This window comes from Nothobranchius furzeri, chromosome 9 (assembly GCF_043380555.1).
Source record: "Nothobranchius furzeri strain GRZ-AD chromosome 9, NfurGRZ-RIMD1, whole genome shotgun sequence".
Lineage (NCBI taxonomy): Eukaryota > Metazoa > Chordata > Actinopteri > Cyprinodontiformes > Nothobranchiidae > Nothobranchius > Nothobranchius furzeri.
Window position 1 is genome coordinate 59,891,070 of NC_091749.1, and position 19,425 is coordinate 59,910,494.

General features: G+C 39.7%; 1 protein-coding gene across 4 annotated transcripts in view; it reads right to left on the reverse strand.

Moving 5' to 3' along the window:
- The window catches only part of tcf12 (transcription factor 12), a 76,705-nt gene that overhangs the window by 34,315 nt on the left and 22,965 nt on the right, over nt 1-19,425 (reverse strand). For 3 of the 4 annotated variants that reach the window (XM_054732097.2, XM_054732092.2, XM_054732091.2), the window contains exons 6-7: nt 4,224-4,285; nt 1,559-1,691 (exon numbers count right to left, since the gene is read on the reverse strand). In XM_054732097.2, the coding sequence (XP_054588072.1) occupies nt 1,559-1,691; nt 4,224-4,285 (195 nt within the window). Of the gene's footprint in view, nt 1-1,558; nt 1,692-4,223; nt 4,286-9,918; nt 9,953-19,425 lie in introns of those variants that run through there. The other variant, XM_054732093.2, reaches the window with a different exon arrangement.

The following is a 19,425-nucleotide window of genomic DNA, read 5'->3' on the forward strand; positions in this document are numbered from 1 at the left end:
AACCTCTGTACATTTTATATCTCTTATTTTATTGTTTACTTTATTTGTTAAATATGTATATACGCATTATACACACACTCACATGCACACACGTAGAAAAATAAAAAATAAAATTGTTAGCACACACATTTAGTAATGTATATACCTTACATACTATATATATTATTACTTAGATTAGCCATTTTTATATTTTGCTTGTTTTTACGTTATTGTATTTTTGCACAACTGTTGCTGTGAAGCTCGCACACAAGAATTTCACTCGCATGTACTGTACCAGTGTACCTGCATATGTGACGTGACAATAAAAGTGATTTGATTTGAAGTGTTTTATTACTGTAACTGCAATATACAGAAAAAGAAAAATTACTAACATACACATCTTAGCATCACGCTTAGTGAGAATAAGATTCAGCTGCTAAATATGGCACTTTTCTGATTATTAATATAAATTTAAGTAGTTGTCATTTTGCACAGAAAATGTTTAAAATTTCAGCATGCATGATAGAAATGTGATGTTAGTAACCTAAAATGTTTCTGTTATTCCTTTTTTATGAGAGGGGGACATATATTGGTATCGGAAATTATGAGTCAGACAATAGCGGTAAAAAAAGCCAATATCAAGCTGCCAATGAATTTGTTGTTTTATATTTTTTAAAACGAGTTAATAAAAAGCTTTTAGTGAATTTCTGACATTTTAAAAAAGCACAGTAACATGGTGATTTCTAAAGAGCTACTTGACAAAATGTGGAACATATTTTATAGTGTGAAGCATGTCTTTAAAGAAAATGAGAAACCTGGAGGACAGGAATAATGTCAGCCCTAAAAATAGATCTGCAGCTGATGAACAGTTTACTACCTGATGCTGCATCAGACTGCAGATGATCATCTAATGTATGAAGGGTGTTTGACAGCCTGTTCGTAATTTGTTATCAGTTATATTAGTATAATTTTATCCCGGTGATACTTTTATTTTTGATAAGTACTTAACTGTGGTGGTGGGATGCAAGTAAAGTACCCAAAAAAAAACAAAAAATATATCTAATTTGGTTTTATGTTACTTGTTTCTCTGGTTCCTTTCAGGAGTTTAGAAGGATTTCAATGTAATAAACACAAGTGAGTGCTAGAAGAATCAACAAATAGAATCAACAAATAAAAATCTAGTTTTTATGAACAGATCAAGGTACAATGCCTGAAAAATAGCAACAAACTGTATAAAAACGGACCTTTACAAAATCTGTGTTTAATGCTGAAAAACATCTAAAAAAACTAAAAGAATGTTTGATTTGAGTAGGTAATGTGGTGCGAAATGTATTTTCACTAAAAGCAGCATCTACTGATAAATATTTTATGGTTTACTCATCTGTTGGCTAGAAATGGTGTGAAGAGGAAACAACACAAAAAGAAAAAAGCTTGGGTCTTAAATTGAGCATTTAAGACTGTGTATACTAAAACCTGACCTACTTTTGTTAACTTAAAGTATTATTGTTTAAGCTACTTTTTGTCCCCATATGGGGCATTTTAGAGCTCTTTTCTTCTAGTGATTAGGGAAGCTGCTGACCGATTGGCGAGGGATCTTGTAGAGGACGTCTTCTGGGATTGGTTGCATTGAAGGGGTAAAACGGAGTAGTGGATTTCCCCGAAGTGGTCACTGAACTGGGACTCGCCACCCCAATGCCCGGCCTTAGAGACGACTGCAAGACAAACGCACAAACAGCTTCATTAGTTCTCATTAAACCCCTTACCTAAATCACCTGGATCTCTCCAAAATAAAGCCTTTGCACTAATTAATACATTTGCAAGAAATCACAGTAAGTTGCTTGTAAGTGAATGAAAACCATAACATTTAGACATGTAACCCTCCCTAGCCACAGCTTTGAAAAAGGCCAACATTTCATCCTGTCACCATGTCACCAACCATTTATCTGACCTCTGCAGCCTCAACAAATTGGGTTTAACAGCCAATTAAAAGCTTGATCTAATTAAGTAATGGGTTGTAGAGGGGAAGGATTGTGTGAGTGAGTGCAACTCTAGTGATGTGTAGTAGCTGGCCCTGTTGGACTCCCATTCACAAGCTAGGGATTAGCACAGTGACATGATCCAGTGATTGAGCTGAGAAACGAGTTTTATTAACAAAATTATTATATAAAATACAATTATTTACATACTGCGTAAGCGCACACAAGGAGGACCTGTAAAGGTGAAAAGGTTTGAATCAAAAAGCAAATCAGGTCATATTTTAGTGTACATGTGGCAGCCACATCACTAAATCGTTTGTCTTCTTTGAATCATCTGTTGTTTTTCATTTGTGTAAAAACTAAATCAACTCACTCAGCATGTTTACTCAGGAGGCTGATTATAGCTGCCTTACAAAACCTTAAAGCTTTAACGTTAGATCTTAAATGACATGTGACCAAATTTTTTTTTTATTGCTGGATCTTCCAGTCATGGCAAAAATCTGGCAGTTCAATGTGGTGCAGCTGGGAGAGCTTTTATTTAGACAGGAAGAGAGAAATTGAAAACACAAATCTTCTATGAATAAAATGTGAGTTGGAGAAGGTCTGAGGAAGATGTTTATTGTTCATCCATCACGGCCAAAAAAAACTAGCAGTAGGAATGTGCATGACCTATAACACGTCTACTGCAGCATTCAAATGTTTAACCACAAATTTTAGTAATGAGAGGAAAAAATAAAGAGAAAATGATTTTTTTATTACTTTCTTTGGAAGGCTTCTAATTCTGTGAGGTTTTAGGCCATCTTTAATCCAGATTACTCATTATTTCCATGAATGGTTTGGGTCATATGGGCCATTCCCATCTGTACCGGGTCGGCCCGGGCCGGGTAGCGTAGGTTGTTTACATATCTGGGTGGCCTAGTATTTTTCCGGGCCAACCAAGGCTCATTCTCAGCCCTCTTCTAGAGGGCGTCTGCTTCAGACCGATCAGGGCCAACACACCCACTGCTGACAGCAAAGGCAAGGATGTGTGGAATCAACCGGGCCAGGCTGGGGCCGACTGGGGCTACCCGGCCCGGGCCGACCCGGTACAGATGGGAATGGTCCAATAGATTGTGGGGGAGATGTCAGAATACTCAGCTTGTCATTGTTGAGGTGGTTTGCTGTAGATTGTAAAATGTTCCTAAATCAGCTTTTTTATGGAACTTTGTTGGGGCTCAAATAAAATTCCATAATAAATCCCTACAATAGAAATGAATATTAAATGAGCTGTGTGCTGATAGGCTGGTTTACCCTGAATGGCTCTGTGACGCTGCCTGAAACTACAAAAATGTTTACAGCCATGTGCAGTATCTGGATAACTCAGTAGGCAAGTTATAGATCTATCTGGAATTCAAACAAAGTCTGTATATTCCTGGTGTATTCCGGAATTTGAATGCACCAACATTTTTTTGTTTTCCTCTTGTCCACTTAAGGATGTTACCAATTGCTCAGGCTATCTTTAGCACTAGATTTGGTTAGCATTAGCAGATTTTCTGGTTAGCATTAGCAGTAGCTCAGGCTAGCATTAGCAGTAGACTGGGTTAATGTTAGCAGATGATCTGGCTAACATTAGTAGTAGCTCAGGCTGGCATTAGCAATATCTTGGGATAGCAGTAGCTCATGCTAGCATTAGCAGTAGCTCGGGTGAGCGTTAGCAGTAGCTCAGGCTAGCATTAGGCATAGCTCAGCCTAGTATTAGATGTAGCTTGAGCTAGAATTGTTCTGCTATAGCATGCACCAGCATTTATACTGTATATTGCCGAAAATGATTAAATACAACATGAATGCTTAAGATGCGTTTAGAATTACTATTCTTTTGTGGAAGCTACATTTTCTTTCCTTTCTAAAAATAATGTGAGATTAAATAATTTTCCTCCATCAGTAAAATGTCAGTAGAAGAAAGGTGAGCATTCTCTGATATGTAACACTCTATATTCTTGGTAACATGCAATCTGTGATTCTGTCATCAGTTTAAAAGGTTTGTTTCCTTGTTAATTTGTAAAAAATCTAAACTGAAATGTGAGTGGAACTAGCAGAAAAGTGTTTGCCCTTTAATGCATAATGCATCTTTTAAAAGAAACACTTGAGTATTTAGCTGCAGGACCAGAAATGTATCTGATTTCACCAATTGCTGCTGTTTATTGAAACACTTGTTAAAACATACTTTACAGAAAAGCCTTATTATGTTCTGCTAAGAGCAAGAAGATTAAACACTGATGAGAAACTCACCGGACAACCAGAAGCTCCAGTATCCCTTCCAAAACCAAGAAATGGAGCCCTCTCTGATTTACCTTTCACAACAGAAGAAAATACAAAAATAATTAACATTTGACTTAAAAACAACAACAAAAAATAACAGCTTCTTTAGTTATCAGGGCCAAGTGTGATTTGCTGGATGAAAAAAATAAATGACACACTCATTTTATTTTTATGTCTTCTTCACTTTAATAATAAAGTTCAGTTTGTAAAATGACAATCGAGTTTTAAAGCTTTAACTGGTTCACCACCACAAACTTACATTTCTGATCTGAGGCTGGTTATTAAGCAGCAGTCATTGAAAGTTTAAGGTGTAGGTTTCCACACGTAAGCTGTCCTCATCACTCTTGCCTCTAAAACCTGTAGTTTTACACATATCAACTACTTCAATTCCGTGTCTGCAGCTGTAAGCATGGTTTCACAGCAACATAGACTGGAAGCATTAAAACAAGAGATCTTTTTTTTTGGGGGGGGGGGGGCCTTGTTATTTTCTAATATGTCCATACTGTGCTGCTTTGAAATAACAAATTAAATGATGCACTCACACAAGGCCTTAAAATTAAGCCTGCACTCTTTTCAAGCAGTAATGAGTCACAAGGTTTTCAATATGCAAAGGATGTGTTCTCAGTGAATTAATTGCGGAGATTGTGACAGTTGTCCCTCAATCAGTGTCACATCCAGCGTGCATGACTCAAAGGATGGCTTTAGAGCCGCCATTAGGGGAAAAAATAAAAATGTAAGCAGAGAACAGACATGAATCACACACATCACAACATCCAAACTCAGCAGTTCTATTCTGCTGGAAGATCAAACAAATAAACAAATGAGAGCCCCTCAGGGAGAATGATGAATAACTTTAACAATATTGTATATTATTTTTGTCAGACTTCCAAATATTACAAGCACCGACACAAGAGTTGGAACTAAATCCTGTTTACGCTAGGGACAAGGTAAATATATATGTATTTGTGCTTTAAAAACATGCATAGCCTGGATCTTTTGTTACACGATGACTGATCTGAGCACTGTTTTAACGAGCACAGGTGAACAAAGGCACATCGAAGAGAATTCACTTGTGCTTATCAGAGCAGTCCTGCAGGAGACAGTTGTTCTGCATCTGTGTGGACTATCTCTGGGGACGGAGGAAGTCGAGGAAATCAGGGAAGAAGGTTTAACTAGCAAAGCTGCTTCTCCTGTAATAATAATGTGATACTGTTCTGAGCCATTGCCTTTTGCAAAAGGAAATCGGATTAAGTTGTCGGTTACCACCAATGTTCACTATTATGGAAGGATGATGAAATATCTCCTCGGACGAGAATTTTAATTTCTTTACTTTCCGTCTAATATGTAAAAGTGGTTTGGTAAAATTCATTTTCATTCCTTAGATGTCTCTAGAGAGAGAAAAAGGTCTGCTCAAGAGCAAGAGTTAAATATTCATTGCCAGCATGTGTTTTGTCACACACACTGGTTTGGATATGAATAATTGATGGTCACTGTTGTAATTCAGACCCCACCAGCAGACAGATGTGTTTGTGAAAGCATAGACAGAGTCTGTACAATCATAGGAAACCACAGTTTCCAAAGATATCAGGAAAAATAGATTATTCTTTCCCTTTCTGGGTACATATAAATAATATACAGAAATGTTGTGTTTAAAAGAGAGAAAAAACATTTTTAAACACATAAACTTGCATAAAAAGTCATTTTGAAGAAGGAAAATGTTTTAATACACCAGGGGCTTTCATTGCTCCTAATCTGCAGCTAGAAAATATCTTGATTAGAGCAGCACGATGTGACGTTTTAGCATCAACATAAAAATGTACGTGTGCGCGACAGTCCCATCATAGGTCCTGTTTGATGTCAGAGCAAAATGAACTCATGTTCTCATCTAATGTTACGTGTACCTGACACAAAGTGATCCACTATTCTAAGTCGCTCGCAATCGGTTTGTGGAAGAGGACCATTAGGGGTTGGATTTATTGATAAACATGTGATTTAACGTTTTTGTATTTTCATCGGCTATTTGATGTGTCAATCACCATTATGCTGCAACGCAACTGGTTTCAGCTACATGTGAGAATAAAGTATGTTTCACACAGAATGCAAAACGCATGCAGTCCGCTTTCTGTGAGGCTTCTGCAAAAATCATTTAGTCCAATCAGAAGATTCACATTGGTTGCAGTGCAGCTATGGATCTGGATGCAAAGCTCCAGTTTCCACATGGGCTCTATTTTTTGCAGACACCGCATGCGGATCTGTCAGGAACTCCATCTCCCAGCATTCCACCCGACGGACGACGTAGAACTACATCACCACATAAAGTCTATATATGGAAGTCATGGCACTCTTCCCAAGCTCAGTCGATTCCTAATCCATGTTATAGAGCTCAGAGCTTCACAGCTCATCTGAATTATCAGCAGTGTATCCAATAAGCCAGTTCCTTACTTTTCCTGTAACACCCATGAGCTCTCGTTCCCACTCGAGATACAAACGGGTGTTCCTAGATCAATGGCGTGTCCGTGTTTTTACCAACGTTCGTATCTCTGTGTTTGGGTCTCAATGACATGCTACATTCATTCCAGCTGATTATCTCGTGTTTCAGGATCAACCCTGATAGGATCGTCATGAGGTTAAAGAAATTCTCTGAGACAGAAAGGAAGTGAGATGTGTATCAGCAAGGCACATTCGGATTATTTCAATAAACAAAACCCATGTTCTGTCGGCTTTTGTTTTATTATTAATGACGGGTATGCATCAATGTTATTTTTACAGGTATATTTTAAAATATAGTTTGTTGAATTCCTAATCATGTGGCACTCTTGTGGGAACAGATATCTGGAGACTTTCAGAACACAAACTGCAGTCAGTGTGAATGGCAGTCCATTCAGAAGCTGTGCAGGAACGCTGCCGCACAGCATTCAGTGAGAAATAGGCTTAAGCCTGATTTATACGTCTACATCGGTGCAGAGACACGCAACGTCATTATGTGTTGGCGCAAGGGCACTCCGACAGGTTCACAGAGGGTGACGGAGACATGCCCAAAATTTTAAACATCCATCGACAGTGACGGAGATCGCAAGCTTGTGATTGGTCAGGATGCTGCTTCCTGTAAATTTGTCAACAGCACCGCCATTACCTCGTCAAAAAATTTAATAAATAGATATCGTTCCACAAATGTGGAATGGCCTACCAAGCACTACAAGAACAGGGGCATCCTTTTCGACTTTCAAGAAATTCCTGAAGACCCTGCTCTTCAGAGAGCATCTTCTAAACTAGCACCCTCCCTGCACCCGTCCCCCTCTCTACTGTCCACTCTTTGTTCCCTCCTCTCCATGATTCATCATGCTGCCTCACTGCCACCTACGACTGACTGGAAATTGGTTGTTGTTGTTAGCCTCAAGGGCAACATGCCGACTATCACTTGTAAGTCGCTTTGGACAAAAGCGTCTGCTAAATACATAAACACAAACATAAAAAGATATTTGGCGGCAGACGCGGAAAAGATTGAAGAAAGCATCACGTAAAATATGAACGTTTATTCACCCGTGACTGAAGGAGTACAAAATATGGAGCAAATGTTTTATTTGTGGGCGGAAATGATGAAAAATACGGGTTAAGAGCATGGTTTAGAGGTGGTGACCGCATGAAGAGCTCGAGGGGAATGAAGGAAAAATTTGTCCATGTTAGGAAGTTTCTGAAATATATCAACACATAGGTAAATATACTATCATAGACTGAATACATGAGTGGAATAATACCACAGAAAAGCACTATGCCCTCTGTTGTCATGGCGAGGAATTGCTTTGCAACACTGCCCAGGCAGTAAAGGTCTGACATGAAAATGTTTCATCAGCACGTGTGCACCACCTTAGCTGCTGGGAGAAGTTTAAACCAGCCTCTAGTTAGACATAGTTTTTGCATTTCTGAGAGGTTTGACGAAAGCTTTTAACAGTGTCTCCAGTAGGATCGCATTATGTTGCAAAAAAACCTGCTGCTGATTTGACCCAGATGAATACCATTTACCTCCAGTAGGACATAAAACCCCAAATGTCAAACAGATTACCAAAGTGCAGCACAATTTAAAGAACTATTCAAGTCATGTTGGGCTGCATGGTGGCGCAGTTGTTAGCACTGTTGCCTAGCAGCAAGAAGGTTGCAGGTTCGAAACTCGGCTGTGGCCTTTCTGCGTGGAGTTGCATGTTCTCCCCATGCATCCGTGAGTTTCCTCCGGGTACTCCGGTTTCCCCTACAGATCACAACATGCCCTACAAGTTAAAAATTGTACGTCGCTTTGGATAAAAGCGTCTGCCAAATAAATAAACATAAACATCTGTTGAAAATTTCTGTATTTTTAATATTGCAATATAAATTGCAGGATTAGAAAAGATCATACTGAGATTTATTTTTTCCAGTATCATGCAGCCCAAATCATGATTACTAAAAAAAAGTGTTGCATTACATTTCTCGTTAAAAAAACTAAAATCCAATCCAGCCAGCCTTTTCTCCCTCTCACAGACTCTACTGACTCTAAATTTCTTGGATCACCTTGCTGACAATCTGAGCTTTCCTTTCACCAAATGACATCATCATGAACCATATTTGCATAATTCCTGTTGAGTGAGTCGAGGGTTTAAAAAGGACAGAATTGACAGCCACACAGAATCAGGCGATACCCACATGCCGCCTTCCCTCACACCTACTCACCCACTTGGCTCTGTGACTACCTCCCTTTCTTGCTCAGACTTAAGTTCCCTTTACTGCTGTGGTCTTTTCATGCATTACAGTGATTAGGGAAGAAGGCGTTTCAGGCCCAGCACCAGAGACTTTTGTGAAAGGTGGTGTGTTCATTTGGCCTCCTCGCAAGCACAACCTACAGCTGAATTAAGTCGATGTGACAAGTTAAGAGCATAAAAACCATCCTTGCTTGATTACAGTGTTAAAAATAGCAGTTCTTTATTTAGTCATAACTAAGCAAAATCTGAACACATACAGATGCACGAATCCTCTAATTCTGATACAGATTCAGCATCGCACTTAAACAATCTAGACAAACAGCAAGTGACAAAAAAAAGCCTAACACATGCAGGTAGAATGTGTGCATTGTGACATGATTTTAAAGGTGTGGATCACTTGTTGATTAAACAATACATTTGCAGTGGTCTCTAGCAGAAATGCCTTGTAAGCTGTACTCTGAGGAAACAAAGCTCTGGTGCACCCGTTTCAGGAATTACTAGAAGTAAGCCATATCAGAGTTTTGCTTCAGACGACAGGAATTGTAGTCTTATTTCCTGATATTTGGGCATCTCTATGTTTTATCTCCACAAATAACAAAAGCATGGAGGAGGTTCTGCCATGTAATGGAGATGCTAGTGCTAACAGTTAGCTTCTACTAGTTAAGACGCTCTCTGCCGTTTCCTGGTTGCTAAACCAACAACAGTCTTCGTCCTCATGGGCCAAGATAGGGGAGTCCATGAATGTTAAGTGACAGTGTGACGTAGATCTTTCAGGCTTTTCTAATCCTAGAGTTTCACCATCTATTTTCTGTCAGAAGCTAATGCAGGAGATAGGTGTAGGAGACCATTTTCATGTTCAGCCTGCATGAAAAATTCTGGGTGACCGATTGTAATCAGTAATAAGATTTAAAAAGTGATTTTTCAGTGTTCCACACCTTTAATTTTGGCTGCCATGTCAACAGATTAGAGCCCATGGTCCAGATGCACCTCACCACAGCCACAAGTCATCAAGACGTTTGTTGTGATTTTGATCCTTTATGTGGGAGATAAGTGTCAGGTTAGCAGTTTCTCAGAAAAAACATTTATTAATCATACAGTAACACAATTTTTGAGGAGCTTTGAAATATCAAAGAGTGTAGAGTAGAAAAGTCACGGCAAACTGAGGTACACATTTTCAGTGTTCATTTAAGCACCTGTGTGACTTTTAGTTCCCACAATCCCCAGTTAGACCCAACCCTTGCTCTCATGAATCAGCCAGCGGAGGAGATGGTTGGAAGAGTGCTCCGGTACCCCACCATAGATTTATTTCAACATAAGATCCCAGATGACCAAATCTCTTAAGACGGTCTGCCTAAGGATGCAGCAGCTCTGACAACTTCATCTAAACACATACTTAATCACCACTATCACTTAAAAAAACACTGATTAAACAAAAAATACTTCCAAGTTTCTCATCACTTTTTGAAGCCAAGTTCTTGTAACATTATTTATGAACAAAAATTTTTATTTATTTTTTAATCTCTCTGCGGTACCTTAAATTTTATCATGAAGCGTAGACCTCTGCTTATACAAGATTTGCAGAAATTTGCACACAAATTTCTGGAAAATTCATATTTATGATGCTGGAGCAAAGTAGAACAAAGTGATACATCAAGTAGAACATACTGCTGGGTTGGCCAGTTCCAAAGCCAGGAGCCTAAATTAGCTGAATAAAATATCACGCAGTGACACAATCTCCTGTCTGACGCACAAACGCTGTAACTCACTATGAGGAAAAATAGGTCAGCTTATTTAGGAGCATTATTTTATCAAAAAATAAACAAATAACAAACCTTGAAACTAGTGGTTTAACGGTTTTTGTCTTGATTTACTTATTTAGGTTTGGAACATCAGCACGTACACAGCTTCTACTGAGGTCCGGAGGAACAACAGCAGAACGTATCTGTTTCATGTGTTACTGGCTTGTTAGTTTCCATGCTCTGTTTTCCTCCTCTGAACAGGCCGGTGTGATCACAGCATCACAACAAGAGCAACACTAATTTTGTTATTATTCTGTTATGAGAGAGCCTGTTCGCTTTGCGCAGCCCTATGTGGAACATAGCATGTGTTTTCTTTTAATAGCACACGTCTGTTAATTCATCTGAATGCAGACAACAAATGAAATTCATTATACAGATTAAATCTTCCAAGAAGATGTAAATGACACAAAAACACTGAGTAAAAGTGGTTTATTCACTGCGACAATCATCAGTAAAATAAATGTAAGTATGAAGCCCACCATCACTCCTCAGTGTATACATAAAATTTTAAAATGTCTTTCACAAAGAGGGGAAAAAAAGTCATAAATTCTGTTGAAAATATTCTGTGAAGCTGATAATTAACATATCACTCAAATGTGTGAAAGTGTAACTATACTTGTGAGGTGTCTCAGAGCAGACGGAAGCCTGTATTCATCAGAATATGCCACAGCAGCAGTAAATACCACTCAAGTCTAACGTATTTTTAAATTAAGTAGTTATAGTAGGAACTGGTTCAATTAATCACCCTCACACATTCGAATACTGCTTTTTGATTACCTTAGGATCTGTGAGGCTGTGCGAAATTTGTGAAGAAATCTTAAAGTAACACTAAATAGCTGTTTTAACATTAAGTTAGAACTTTAACGTTGATCTCAGTGATTGTTGAGTTAGAAACTTGACCAGTTTCATATATGACACCACTCTGCAGCCCTCTACTGGCCAGATACTGCACTTAACAGTTTTATGAAGCGGGTATGTGCTCTATAGTGGGAGCTCTTAACCTGCTTTATGGCTGTTAGCTGTTATGCTAGCAGTTAGTATTTTCAGCTCGCCGATTGTCAATATAAAGCACAAGAAGAAGAAAAATAAGAAGTTAGCCTTTTTTGGCGTCATGGTGGAGCCTGGAAGTAAAAGTAAGAGAGTAATGTCTTTGGAGACGAAGCAAAGAGCTAAAATTGGGGTGACCATCAGCGCGGCCTATGCAAGTTTGAGGGAGCTAAAAGAGGCTACAAAATCATAGACTGATTCAATTCAATTCAATTCAAGTTTACTTATATAGCACCAAATCACGACAAGAGTCGTCTCAAGGCACTTCACATAATAAACATTCCAATTCAGGTCAGTTCATTAAGCCAATCAGAAATAATGTTTCCTATATAAGGAACCCAGCAAATTGCATCAAGGCTGATGGTGACCTAACATTGTTGCTACTGGACTTGTAAGTAATATTTTTGTCCAACAGTATGGATCTTTTTACTTTATGGTTTACTTTAGTGTCAGTTAGCTCATGTTAGTGTTAGCTTGTTTTTAGCATTAGCTCATCGCATTAGCTACAGCAGGCTGGAGCAGGGTTGTTTACGACAGTTGTCATTCCACTTTCAACCAGTAGGGAGGAGGAGCAAGAAACTGCTCTGTGTTACTTTAAACAGCCATCTAGCTGAGTTAAAACAATTAACTGTTTTTTTCTGCACTTTTTTCAGTGAAACCACTCCTGGGTTCATTTAAATGTCAGCATAAGTTTTGTCTCACTCATGTCTAAATTATGTTTGATGGTCATATCTGCCTGTTTCCACTAGATATAGAAACTTGTTTTACATTTAAATGTTTATTTATCCAAAGCCAAAAAATGTTCTGCCACAAGGTTTGAATCCTTACATAATCCAAGCTGCAGCCATGTGTCTTACGGTGTGGTTGTTTCCGCCCATTCTATTACAAAGCAACACTGACTTTGGGCAATATGCAATTGTGATTTTCCATTTTATTCAACTTGAGATCATGTCTCCAAAAATAAGACAACAAAACGTAGAACTATTTCACTTTAAGAATCAGTTTGGCCGTGCCTACCATCCTGCACACGGAAAAGCTAAAATCTTTATCAAATAAAATGACAAGCTGTGCATCCATTCCCTCCTTATTGATCACAGGGCCAGAGTACAGAACAGAGTGACACCGGGTCGAGGCCTTTATTCTGATAATACGAGCAGTAGTGACCTAAGAGTCTCCCGGGATCAATTCAAATCCGTTGCCTCAAAACTAGCCAATTAGCGAGCGTGCTTCACTGCCTCTCAGATACAATCCAAGGGCCTTTTATTTAACACAAAACATCAGATTTTCCTCGCTCCAGGAAAAACCAAGACAACGAAAACATTCATAGATTTAAAGATTAAGAAATTGTTAAGAAGAGGTGAAACACATTTTTTTGTCTTTGAATTAATGTATATTGGTGTTTAGATGGGAACTTGATGACCTTCCAACTTAATGAGTAACAAAAATAAAGCTACATCTACAGATCAACAAGATTAAAATATGGTTCTATAGTTAGTAATACACTCCCTCGTCCTTTCATCACACCTTTTAAAAGGCCTCCTTTTGTTTCTCTTTAAGAGTTTGTGTACATCTACTCCATCAAAGCTGTTTGATGCTTCTACCACCACCATAAATAAAAGCTGCCTGGGTGGAGGTTAGGTCAGCGTGAATGAGGAAACAGGGAAAGGGGGGTACCATATCACCTTCCTCCCTAGCTGGTGGAAGAACGTTTGCAGAGCAGTATGAGACACAGTCAGACAGAACATGACAGAGCAACACAACACGGAGGAAACATGTCTCCCTAGCCCTGAGCTCAACATCAATTTCTGCACACAGCCCTGTCAGCAGTGACATTATTCAAAACAGCAAGAGCAAATGTTAATGAGCTCCTATTTGCATATTTATTTTTTTTCTTTGTTGAAATGTCACTGATTATTAGGAACTGGGATGATGAATGCATCTGCTCATGCAGCCTGATGTGTAATTAGCCATTAGGTGGAATGAACAGATCAATTAAAGACAAGGAACTGGGATTAAGAGAAATCAAACTGGGATGAAAATTGAAATAAGAAACAAAATACAACGTAGACTCAGGGGTATGTGGCCATGAATACAGGCAAGGTTACTAAATGTAAAGAGTTTGACTTACTCAGCAGTTTTAAATGATCAAAACTAGAAGACAACCCGTCACGCAAGCTAAATAGTCCATTTCCTTAAAATATCTCCCTGCACGAGTGAGAAGGGGAAGTGGGTTTCCTGATTGTGTTGATCCCCTCCCAGGATAATCAGCTGCTACAGCTCAGCCCATTTGAATTTTTTTCTAACAGGGTAAAAAATTAAAAAGGGGAGGTGGACGGGGGGAAATGTTTTCGCTTGGCCTTTTCCGAGCCCAACTATTCTCCTGCTGGTGCTTGTTATTCACAAATGAGGAAAAAAATGCATTACTGTGGACCAGATGGGAACATTCCACATGACCAAACCAATCAATCACTTTGGTGGGACGCAGGTGTGACACAGCCGTGCAGCAACACACCATTTCACAGTCTATCAGGCACAAACACATGGTCACCAATCAATGGCACCCCGAGGACCCGCAAGGAGGGGTGCTTCGCCGCTGCCTCGCTGGATCAAAGCTGATGACTTCATAATCACACATCCATTCTCTCTGAGGAGAAAGGCGATGAGCTCCCTAATAACGTCTCCCAACATGTGAGCACCAACACTGTAATTGATGCAGCTTTAGCGGGGATGCTAGCATGCTCTCTTGCATCTCACACTGGCATGTGAGCTCATTGCCATCAGCCTCTGTCAGGCTGTGAGATTGTTGAAACAAGAGCAGATTTAACAAGCTGCAGAAATGTCTCCCAGTTGTCTGTAAGAGAATCAAGACAGTACGGAGCATCAAAGAATGAGTAAATGTTTGGTATTAGATGCCAAACAACTGTTGAACAGCAAAACAATGGAGAGCCAAAGAGAGGTGAGGGACAATGAAGGATACACACATGGGCTAGAAATGCTGATCAGACTCACAGCACTGTGGGCATATTTCCTTACACACAAACCCCCGCAAACCATAAGCTGTCTTGAGTTTAAGAGCAGAAGTCTGCACTAAATAAAACTCCAAACCAACCAAAAGGGGGAAAATCTTTTGATGATCGTTCTCTGTTGGGGGTGACATGGTAGGAGAGCAAAAACTGGAGCAAAGATTTAAGAGTTTTTTTGTTTTTGAGTTAACAAAAAACCCTACCTTACCACCCCCATTTCCCTTGGATTAAAGAACAAGTCTCACAGAGTCGTGCTTCTCTCTACACTTCCCACACTTTACACTCTCGAGGTTGTGCCAGCGTTGGAGAATAACGTCAGAAATTGTCAAGTGGGAGTAAAGGCGAAACAAATGTTTGCATTTTTTCTATCCAATCACTATCCACTATGGTCCAAAAAAAAAAACAGAGAGCAACAATTTCTAGTATTTTGCTTGCCAGTACTCTTAGCATGAATGCAGAAAGCCTGGACAGAAATAGAGTTGGGAAAAACAAAAAAGAATGGTGGGCAAAATAAAGTTAACAACTATAGGTCAGGATTTGGTAAAAATGGTAAATGGCCTGTATTTGATATAGCGCCTTCTAGAGTCCTGGAACCCCCCAAGGTGCTTTACAACACAACCAGTCATTCACCCATTCACACACACATTCACACACTGGTGGTGATGAGCTACGATGTAGCCACAGCTGCCCTGGGGCACACTGACAGAGGTGAGGCTGCCGAGCACAGGTGCCACCGGTCCCTCCGACCACCACCAGCAGGCAACGTGAGTTAAGTGTCTTGCCCAAGGACACAACGACAGCGACAGACTGAGCGGGGCTCAAACCTGCAACCTTCCGATTACGGGCGAGCACTTAACTCCTGTGCCACCGTCTGTGCTTGACCTAAACAAGAACTAATCCTTTGATTTGTTTTTCTGAACAAAGCCATATCTAGTTCAAACAATTTGCAAACTCCTTGTTGGAAAGATTGATGTGCAGGAATCAGGGGACAATTTCATGCTTTCTTTGGTTGTACTTGCAGAGTTTTTGTTTTGACAAAACAACAGACGATAAGTCTAAAAATGAAATTTTCATCCCTCTGTGCCTGACCAGGGTTTAGGGGCTCTGGTGCTGAATACAAAAAGACAACATTCTAAAAACATTACTTTTAAAAGGTGTGGTTGACTGATTAAAACTTTTTTTTCTGATTATAATCAGTCACTGAGTTTTTCATGCAGGCTGAACATGAAAATAGTCTCTTACACCCATCCCTTGCATTAGCTTCTGACAGATAATAGATGGTGTAACTAGGATTTGAAAAGTCTGACAGATCTACGTCACACTGTCACTTAACATTCATGAACTCGCCCATCTTGGCTCATGATGGGAAAGGCTGTTGTTGTTTTAGCGTCCAGGAAACAGCAGAGAATGTCTCGGCTAGTAAAAGCTAACTGTTAGCATTAGCAACTCAACCACACGACAGAATGTCATCCAGGCTTGTGTTATTTGTGGAGATAAGATCCATGTTGCAGAGCAAATTGAGTCAGTGTAATCGCATTGCTGTTATCCAATCTGTTATCCAAGATGTTAAAATATCAGGAAATAAGACTCCAAATTCTGCCATGATCTGCCACTCACTGCACCAAGAGAGTCCTCCGTGCTGATCCATGCGCATGGTGCTAAAAACAAGCTAATGCTAACATGAGCTAGTAAACCAAAAAGTTAAAAGATCCACACTGATGGACAAAAATATTATTACTTACAACTAAGTTCAGCAGAAACAAAGACAGGTCACCATCAATCCGTGATTCCTACAAATTAGCATAGGCCGCGCTGATGTTCACTCCAGTTTTAGCTCTGCTTCGTCTGCAAAGACATTACTCTCCTACTTTTCCTTCCAGGCTCTGCCATGATGGCAAAAAATAAGCAAACTTCCCAGCTTCCCCCCCACAAACAAACAAGAAAATGAGGAATTTTGGTGAATAGTATCTGCTCAACAAATGTGCTCTGATTCAGATTGTGTAAGGTCTTAAAAAGATAAATAAACTATCCAGAGGTGCATAAGTCAATGATGACACAACGTGGTGTTTTAAACTGAAAACACATAAGCTCTAATGCTCTTATTGGCATCAGCTGCAGGCAACACGAAGAAAGAGAAGGCGGGGAAATGATGGAGAAAAGGGAAAGAGTGAAAGATAGATGTTGGGTGTAAAAGCACACAAGAGCAATGGGTCTCAGCAGAATTTTTTCAGCAGCTTAATCAAAACTTCCTTTAAACCGCCATTCAGCAGAAAAGTTTTTTGAAGACAGAAACGAACTCTGCAGAAAAGTCTCCAGACACATATATGTAATTATAGAAATATTGTGTAACCCTCTAACCAACCTATCTGTTCTTATTTTTGTTAAGTACGTTTTCCCTTTAACTCAAACAGGAACACACCTTTCCATAATCATAAGTCTGTTTGTGAGTGTGCTCTGATCTTTGCAGCTGCTTCCTGAAAAGTTGTTATGTCATCACAACTTGGCTATACCACCACTCTTCTATCCTCTTTGGAAAGATGGCCCCTGGGGCCTATTCAGTATACAGCTGATCCTCTACAGCTGGACTGCCTTGCTGGTCGCATGCTGGGGGCTAGGATCTGCAGGAGGGAGGCACATGGACTGGGCAGGGCCACGTTGGGCTGAGGGAAGCATGAAGGCGGAGAGGGGGTGTGGGGAGATGTGGGCAGCATGGGGAAGGAGAAATTGGATTTGCACCCTTTCAGCTCATCTTCGACTCTTCACGCTTCACTGACCACAGTAACAGATAAGCACACCCTGCAGCTCTGTATAATGACCGGCTACAGCTACTAAACAGTACTCCACACAACTCATTTTCTCTGCACACGCAACAATTTGCATTATAATCTATATTATAATATGTGTGTGTATCATGTCTTACTATATGTTAAGCAGTCTCCTGTTGCTGCTACACTACAATGCTGCTCTTCTCATAAAAGCTTTCAGGTTACAGTGTGTGACTGTGTGTGCATGGGTATGAACGGCAGAGTGGGACGAGGGAGTAGCATCGGCAGCACCTGTGACCCACGCAGCAATGGGAGACTGAGTGCACACCTGAACAGCACCTGGCCACAATCACAGCCTGGGTCTGGGGAAGCTCTCTCCAGGGACACGGCATTAACAGATGACACCTGCCTCAGTAAAAACACACTGGGGATGTCTGTGTGATGTGGGATTTGACACCTCATGGAGATCCTGCAGGATCAATTAAATTTAAAAAAGAAAACAGAAGAAAGAGATTCTGCAAGGGACAATAAAATAAAGAATTTACCTTATTTTCATCCTCAAAAATACATTACAGATGGGAAACATGTTATTTTGCGAGGTTATAAGGGGATAATAAAACAAAAAGACCACATTTTGTTTCCTAACATGGTTTATATAGACACTGTAGGATTACTTGTTAATGCAAGATGTAAAGCCAGACCAGTAATACGGATCTGAGGTATTTTTAGAACCATCAGATAATTGAAAAGACAGACTAAGAGCATATTGCCAGTCAGAGTAAGTCTATAGACTCCGTTCTGCAGTAATGCATCAGTACTTTGCAGTTTAACCATCTTCTACTTCCCCTTCAATTAGTAGCAAATTAAATCAATAAAATGCATCTTTCAACATACAAAAACTGAAATTGCAGCAAAGGCAGATGTTCTGGTAAACTCTGAATTGGTTTAGGACATTATTTGATATCTGCATCAGTTAATGGGACATCTTTTAAAGCAGCAGCTACTGGTCCGGTTTTCTTGTTAAAACAGCACGTGTATGTCAACAAGCTGTGCATGTGGCTGCATCTGCGTGTTGATGACTATGTTAAGCTGATTAGTTATTTATGCAGGACTAAATCTGTATGAGTAACAGATATGAAACACGCCAGAGAAACGTGAGCATTTAACAATGACTCAGCAGTTGTGCTCTCACGGCCTCAGGCATGTAGAACAGGGTGAACTACGTACAGATGAAGATTTCCATTGAAATCGATCAAATTCAGTCTTGTATTCATCCCAAAAAGTAAGAAGATATTAAATAAACACCATCATGAAAACATTTTCTACTTTAGGTTGAAAAGCAAAATTATTCCATTGAAGAAAAAAAAGAAGAAGAAAATATCATTTCTATAGCGCCTCTCAAGATAAAAATCACGAGGCGCTTCACAAAAACAAAAAATGTAAAAATATAAAAAAGAATTTAGAAAATGGTTAAAAATATATTTAAAACTAGCAAAAAATAGACAATTGTGATTTAAAAAGCAAGAGAGAGAGTGAATGGGAAAGAGGGAAATCAGTGAATCCTGAGGAAGGTGGAATAGGTGGAGAGAGCAGAATAAAGAGAGAGTGGTGAAGAAGGTCATACAAAAGCCAGCTTGAACAGGTGAGTTTTCAGCTGCGTTTTAAAGGAGACCCCTGAGTCCACTGATCTCAGGCTCGGGGAGAGAGTTCCAGAGTCTGGGGGCCACAGCAGCAGATGATCTGTCACCTTTGACCTTTAGCCTGGTGCTGCACAACCAGTAGGCTTTGATCACTGGACCTCAGGGACC